Source organism: Melospiza melodia, chromosome 24, assembly GCF_035770615.1.
Source record: "Melospiza melodia melodia isolate bMelMel2 chromosome 24, bMelMel2.pri, whole genome shotgun sequence".
Taxonomy (NCBI): domain Eukaryota; kingdom Metazoa; phylum Chordata; class Aves; order Passeriformes; family Passerellidae; genus Melospiza; species Melospiza melodia.
Genome location: NC_086217.1, coordinates 9028089 through 9035650, shown reverse-complemented (window position 1 = coordinate 9035650; position 7562 = coordinate 9028089). Strand labels below are relative to the sequence as shown.

The 7562-nt window shown below is 47.1% G+C and overlaps 1 protein-coding gene across 2 annotated transcripts; it reads right to left on the bottom strand.

The window, feature by feature from the left end:
• Positions 1-707: 707 nt before the first annotated feature.
• On the bottom strand, positions 708-7004 carry RNF135 (ring finger protein 135). 2 transcript variants are annotated; one of them, XM_063175856.1, is made up of 6 exons: positions 6663-7004; positions 5634-5720; positions 4924-5094; positions 3549-3708; positions 3026-3127; positions 708-2246 (listed from the first exon to the last, which is right to left on the bottom strand). In XM_063175856.1, exons 1-6 carry the CDS (start codon positions 6993-6995, stop codon positions 1711-1713), a joined length of 1389 nt encoding a protein of 462 aa, XP_063031926.1. In that variant the 5' UTR covers positions 6996-7004; the 3' UTR covers positions 708-1710. The 2 variants fall into 2 exon arrangements, with proteins under 2 accessions (XP_063031926.1, XP_063031927.1); XM_063175857.1 differs by lacking the exon at positions 5634-5720.
• Positions 7005-7562: the final 558 nt, after the last annotated feature.

The window sequence follows — 7562 nt, the reverse complement described above, 5'->3', positions numbered from 1 at the left end:
CGAGCGGCGGCTGCGCGGCGGCTGCGCGGGGCGGCGGCCGCCCCTGAGGGCGCGGGCGGGAGGCGGCGGCTCCCCCGGGCCGGCCGAGACCGCAGCGAGCGCTGAGGGACGGCCCGGGGCACCCGGAGCACCCCGGGATGACAGAATCAGTGAGGGTGCAAAAGACTAACGAGATCATCCTGTCCAACCTATGGCCAACACCACCGTGTCACCCAGCCCGCGGCACCGAGAGCCAAGCCCGGTCCTTCCCTGCACCCCTAGGGAGGGTGGCTCCAACGCGGGCAGCCCGTCCCAAGGTTTAATCACCGACTCAGGAAATTCTTCCCAAAGTTCAAATAGTGACACAGAGGGTTCCCATCTGCACTGTGTGCTGTTAGGTGTGCTGTTGCTGTGATCCAAACCACAACAAATTGCTGTCCCTGGGCACTACGGCACAACTCATATGTGGGAAATTGGGGATGTCCAGCGCCTTCATGCTGCAGCTGCTGGTTTTCCAGATACACCAGCAAAGGACACCTCAACACTAACAAGGCAGTGGCTTCGGCTGTCCCAGGAAAGCCACCCCAGCCTTGGAGACGCTGAATGACACACCCTGGGATCACATAAATGTGCATTTAGGCCATCAGTGTTCAGTGCCAGCAGAGAGCCTCTCTGATGGAGAGCAGCAGTTCTGTCAATCACTTTAAAAGACAAGGAGCTCCATTCCATTAAATGAAATAGTTGAATCCCACATGCTTTATTCACAATAAACTATCTATTTTGTCAATTCTGGAATGCCAGAGTCTTCCTGAGAAAGCTTTTGCTTCTTGGGAATGCTGTTTTCAGTGTGCCTGCATGAAGCAGTGGATCTCTCAAATCAAGCTGTCCATAGGTTTTGTGGGACCTCAGCTCTGGTTCCTTCACAACCCAAAAGCAACTGAGAACCTCTTGCTTTGTCTCAGGCTCGCTGGCAAGACCAGATGGTCCTTCCCATGTCAAAGTCCTGTTTGCAGGCCCTTTAAAAGGGCACTAAAGTGGCCACATGATTTATTAGCTGGTATAAACACACCCCAACATCTGCTTCCACAAGCATGCCCATGGTCACACCACCACCAGGACAGACAACCCTTTGGCCAGGGCAAGACTAAAATATGGTTCTGGGGAGATGATGTTCTTCTGGGACACCTCCCTGAAGTGTCAGGTCCTCAAATCCAAAGCCTATTTCACAGTTACTGCCTACCCTAAAGGGAAAGATTTTCATACCCAAGATCAGTAACATTCTTACCCTCTGAGCATTCCTTAATCAATCAGATCTGTCTAAAGAAAACTCAATTGACAGAAAGCAATGGCATAATCTGTTCTTCTGTATTTTTTCATATCAATATAGGAAAAATGAGGTCAATGAGAAAGGCTTATCCCCAACATTAGAGCTTCCATAGTCCATTCTTTCTAGGAATATCCTGGGACTACTTAAAGCTGCTTGAGAAACCCATCTGATTCCTACAGGGGGGATTACTGCCTTTAGCACAGGCTGAAATTGCTTTAATGAAGTTTGGCTAGACCAGAGCACAGCATGAAGAGAAGCACAGCAGACAGAAGTATCAGTGGCTGATTTCCAGGAAATTCTGGGTAGTTATGCATTCATTCCTTGGTACACTCCTGTGCTAAACACTGAAGCTTTTATAGAAACTCTGCAGTCACTGGCAAAATTGTCCCTGTTCTCAGTAGGCTTCATCTCCTGTTTGGCTGACTTATAGTTAAAGATCCATTTCTTTCTAGAGTGTACAGCCAGAAAGCAGGGTAGAGAGGATCTGAGGTACTGATTTCAAAGGTGTGCAAAAGCATTTCTTTGTCAGCAATGGAGTAAAATGACACAGTCTTCTTCTGTAGCTCCAAGAAAACTCCAACCTTCAGTGGTTTGTCCTTATGCAATAATGTTTCTTGATTCTTATGCCATGCTGACAGCTGTTTTTTAGGACCCAGCCATTCTACACACCAGGAATGCTCAGTTCTTCCCAATTTGTCCCTTTTACCAATCATCTCATGAGCAACTCCAACAGCCCACCCATCACTGTCCTTGGTAATTACTTCCCAGTAGTGGCACCCAGTAGAGAAGCCCTGTGAACACATGACCTGGCTGATGCAGAATCTCTTGGGTGATGGTTGATAACTGGCCAGGTGGCTGGAAACCATCACCCTCCTGTTCTGGGCTGTGAGTGCCAGGCGCTCGTGTACTCTTGTGGGGTCAAAAGTCACATCCTCTGCCCCTGGAAGGCAGAAAGAAAAATATTCTCACAGGCAGGCAACAAGAAGGCAGGTGCATCCCTGCTCCAGAAGAGAAATGAAACCCAATGATCAAACCATAAACCTGAATCAAAGTTCAAAAATCCTCAATCAAGCACTACCACCTGTATCCTGGGCATACTGAAACATTTAACAGGCACAACTGTGTAAATATCCATGACAGACTCATATGCACTCCAGTGGAAAGGTGAAAGTACCTTGCATCCTACCAGATGGATTTTATTCCTACCCACAATCTTTTTTTTTTTTTTTTAATTACCTTTCTGTCAATAACAAATGGGATACTTACCTTTATAAAGCTTACAGTCATCTGTTCACTGGGACAAGTTCTTACTTATTTTATCAGCAAAAACATTTGTTTGCTGTCTTAAGCTACAGCTGTAGTAGAGTGTGTTGACTGCAAAAATGGTTCTGTCAAAATGCTGCAGAATTCAAGTAACAACTGCAATAACTACAGCTTAACAGCAAAGAGCAGTGGCTGCCTGTACACCAGCTCAGACTCCACAGGCAGCACAAGCCACCACACAGCTTACACAAAACAGGTTTCTTATCTCTTTTTTATCCTACATCCGCAGTCAGGTACAATGTTACATTATGTGCCAGTAACTGATTCATTCATGGCAACTCCATTGTGTTTCCATGGCTCAGTAAACAGCCACGTTTCCTGCTGATGTTTTCTTCAGCAAACTCAGTCTCAGGGTCACCTGGATGTGTTGAGAGTCCTGCTGGCTGGGATACTTACACTGGGAAAACTGGCTGGAAATGGCTGGTTCAGGACTTTCAGCTGCAGACTCTGGAGGTGATGAGCTGACACTTGGCTCCTGGTCTGAGTCTGGAAGATGCACTAAATACAAAAATGAGTGAAGTGTTAAGGCATTTCTTCAAAATGTACACAGGAAGTATTTAAGCTTCTAAAGGAAAACACACCTTAAATAAACCCAGCTACTTGTTCAAGTGCAAAACAAGGAGCTGCATTTTTTGATTGTATAAATTACAAAGAACATGTAGGCAAACATTTTAACACAAAATTAACAAAACACTCTATGCTGCTGTGGTCAGAGGGGAACTGTCAGAAGAGTGAGATGGGTAAAGCAGTTGGATCATTCCATGAAGATGAAGCAGTTTCTGTCTTAAAAATTTTTACAGTGTTCTTTAGTATTTGCTGAGTATTGTGTTTCTTGTTTTATCTGCACAAAGTAATTTTTTACTCTATTTGCTAAATCCACTGCCTTTAAGAAAAAGATTTCAAAATAAGGGAAACTCACCTGGTGGGAGATGCTGAGCATAATTCTCCAAGAGTAAAATTTCCAACTTTCTCTTAAGATCTTCTACAGCCCTTTTGACAACATTAAGCTTTTCATCAAGTGTAATTTTATTTATTGTCAAAGGTGAGCCTTCGTGCCTCTGCCCCTCACATGAGTCTCTCTAATAATGAAAGAAGGATCAAGGGAAAGATGTAAACAGCAGCAGTTATTTAATCTCACAGATCAGATTATAATATAAAGGCCAAGTGGAAAAAGAGCACTGATCTCTCCAAGAATCTTACTCTTTGTATCAAAAGTTTCCTTTATAGGACAGTTACCTGAGCAAAACAACCTGAAATCTCATAGAAAATAGTGAAGGATATTCTTATTAAAAAATAAAAAGACTGTGTTTTCCCCAAGAAAACCAAGAATGCAACTAATTTTTCTTTTATAGATATATATCACAACTTCCTTAAGTATTCATATGAATACACGAAGTTGCTCTCTTTACTTCCTTCTTCTTCTTCTGGAACCGAAACCAAAAGTATGAAAATGTCTCCGTGTGAGGAAAGGGTAAAGCTACTTTGCCTAAATTTAGAAATTGTGGAAATCTACATCTGAAGTTGCTCTGTTGGTCTGTGTGTACAGTCTGTAGGAGGAAACAGCCTTTTGGAGGCTGGATTAATCTCCTTTGCAGGAGGATATCTCAGGTAGGCCAGATAACACTGAAAGTACCCATTCCTCCTCACTGCCTGCAACAGGACCCTGGATCAGGTGAATTCCAGTGTGGGCACCTGTGCCTGGGTCCTGAAGTCCAATTCTGCCTCATGGCACTGCCCCACCCAGTGAGCCCCACTCCAAATTCCTGCTGGCTAACTTGCATCACTTGGCACTGCTGTTTTCAACATCAAACCCGGCTCTGCACAATCTGAAGTGCTTTAACTGCACCTTTTGAGAGCCCTTGACGTGTTTTCCACAAGAAAACAAATATTGAATAACAAAACATTGAATAACTCTGTGAGTTTTTTACCTTGCATACCTTTGTGTAAATACAAATTCTGGAAAATAAAAATATCATGAAAGACCTTAACTTTAGATTTGACTGAGGACTGAATTTCAGCACTGCAGCTCCCACTTCATTCCAGCTCACCAATATCTTCAGAAAAAATCTAGTTCTGAATTCCATTCCCAGCCTGTGCCTCTCTCAGTACTTTTTTTTCCTCTGAATTTCTCAGCCCAAACTCTCCCTGCTGACAGCAAAGTCCATGGATTGGCACCATTGTCTTTATGAGAATGGTGCAGTGGGGACCTCAAAGGTGCTCTGAACATATTCAGCTATCCCAGACAGTGAGCTTGAGTTTCTACCCACATTCTGCCACCTCATTTCATCACTTACAGTTTGGGCTTTGATGTCTGTGAGCTGGTGAATAGTCTCTTCAATTTTCTGTTGAGCAGCTTTTTGCTGTTGTTCAATGAACATCAGTGTGTTTCTCTCCTGTCTTTCAACATATTCCTTCATGCAACAGAAATCTTTAATAATCTGGCTTTTGATCTGAGATGTATATTCCTGAAAGGCAGAAAATATGGAGATCATTGTGTGGTTAGGAAAGATGCATGGAATATGAGAATTACTGCCCTATCCAATGTGCTCTTTGACTGACCCCTGCAGACCAGAAAACTTTGTTCAAAGGAATAAAATACATTTGACACTATCCTGCATTACATGCAATGAGATTTTGGGCATGGTAAGGATCATGAATATTTTATGGCCAGTGGAGTCTGCTTGACAGCTCAGAAAGTTCAATATTCCCTCTTATGATTTGTAATTTGCATCTCAGTGTACCAGAAACATTCAGGCTACTCCTGGGATAAGGAGAAAAATGCAACAATGCACAATTCCGGTGGCCTTTGTGCCAGCCAAGACACAAATTAGTGCAGCTGATGCCATATATTCATTCTCATCAGTAAAAACAGAATTGTGACAGAAAGGAAGGAAACAAAAAGGCAGATTCCAGCTCTGAGCTGGAAGGCAACCCTGCAGTCAAACACATCTCCAGCCCACAACAGTGCAAAATTGACTGTAGGTGATGATTGTACAATGTGTACCTTTGTTTTATTGAGGTCTTTCCTCAACAGGTGGATGCTCTCTGCAGTTATTTCTCGTTGCTTGGAGCTCTCCCATATCTCTTCCTCCTTTAAAGTGACACATTGGACTATTTATCTATATAAACCTCAGAGAAAGCATAACTAGGCTAAGCTGCAGGATAATAAAAATTCCCTACATGACTGACATTAGTTAAGCAATGGACTGTTTGAGGAGGTGCCTGAGAGACACAATTCTGAGTAGGAATAATCACAATGAAGTCAACATCACCAATCACCAATTAATTAGGTATTCAACTATAATTGCGAGCTTTTATATGCTCTAAGCTTGACTGAAAAAGATACATATGTGCTAAAATAATGAAGGTCAATATATTTTTCTCATCTCCTCCTCTGGGAGTCGTTTTAAGCAGAGACCTAGATCATGAATCTGTCCCATTTTGTGTCACGAAGCTGGGTGGAGCTGTAGCACTGTCTAATAACGCTATGTATCCTTTCAGCAGCCTCCAATGCAATGCTGATGCAATAAATAACCCCCAGCACAAAGAAATCACTTACTACTTTTGTGCATCAGCTGAATATGTACAGGAATTAGTTCTTCTAATTGAGCAGTGCAGCTCTCAATGTGTCAGACACCAGCACTCAGCCCCAAACACTGTGAGCCGAACCCATGTGCTCAATGTGTTACTGTGCCGCGGGATGGAACCCGGGCTGTGCCGTGGGATGGAACCCGGGCTGATCCGTGGGATGGAACCCGAGCTGTGCCGTGGCATGGAACCCCGGCCATGGAACCCGGGCTGTCCCGTGGGATGGAACCCCGGCCATGGAACCCGGGCTGTCCCGAGCGCCGCTCTTGCTGTCCCACAATGCGACGGGCAGGACTCCCTGGGTGACGGGGGATGTCCCGAGGGAGTCGGGGGATGTCACCCCGGGATGTAACCCCGGGATGTCCCGGGGTGTCGCGGAGGAGCCCCAGGATGTCGAGAGGTGAAGCTCCCAGTGTCGGGGAGCCCGGGCTGCCTCCGGCCGTACCTTCTCCCCACGTGCCCGCCCCGCCGAGCTCAGGCCGTTGCAGGCAGCAGCTCCATGGGCTCCCGGCTCCTCCTGTGCATCCAACTCTTCCTTCAGCTCCCGCGGGATGAGGCTGAGCAGCGCGGCCAGCTCGCGGTTGGGCCGCAGCTGCTGAGGCTCGAAGGGGCTCCGGCAGAGCGGGCAGCGGGCGCTGGGCCGGCCCGCGCAGTAGAGGAGGATGCAGTCCCGGCAGAAGCTGTGGCCGCAGCCCGGGAGCCGCACGGGCTCCTCGAAGAGCTGCAGGCAGCAGGAGCACTGCAGCTCCAGCCCCTCCAGCTCCAGCACGGCGGCCATGGCCCGGCCCGGGGCGGAGCGCAGCGGCCGCGCGGTTTCGATTCCTCCGGGCCCCTCCTCCGGTGCCGAGAACGGCGCGGGCGCGCCGGCTCTGCCGTGCCAGCTCTGCCCCGCTCTGCTTTGCTCTGCCCCGCTCGGCTCTGCCCTGCCCGGCTCTGCCCCGCTCTGCTTTGCTCTGCCCTGCCCGGCTCTGCCCCGCTCTGCTCTGCTCTATTCTCCTCTGCCCTTCTCACGTGCCTTGGTCGCACGATTTGGGCTGCCGGTGGAAATGAACTGTGACGCAGAACTCTCTAGAGCCTGGCCTTCGCTTTCATTGACTGTCCAAAAAAGTCCCCGTTATCTGCACTATTTCATTTCCGCCGTGAATTTCCCGATTTTGTAATAGCGAGAGTTGCTGACATGGGCAGTCTGGTGACCCAGCCGGGAGAGCAGGGGCACAGCACAGCACAGCACAGTGCAGACCTTGTCTGACTTAAGTCCGGGCTACCGGAGGGACCAAACCCTTCTGAGGTCATCCCAAGCTACTCAGGTCATCTCAAAATAACAATTAACAATGAAGACTGGCAT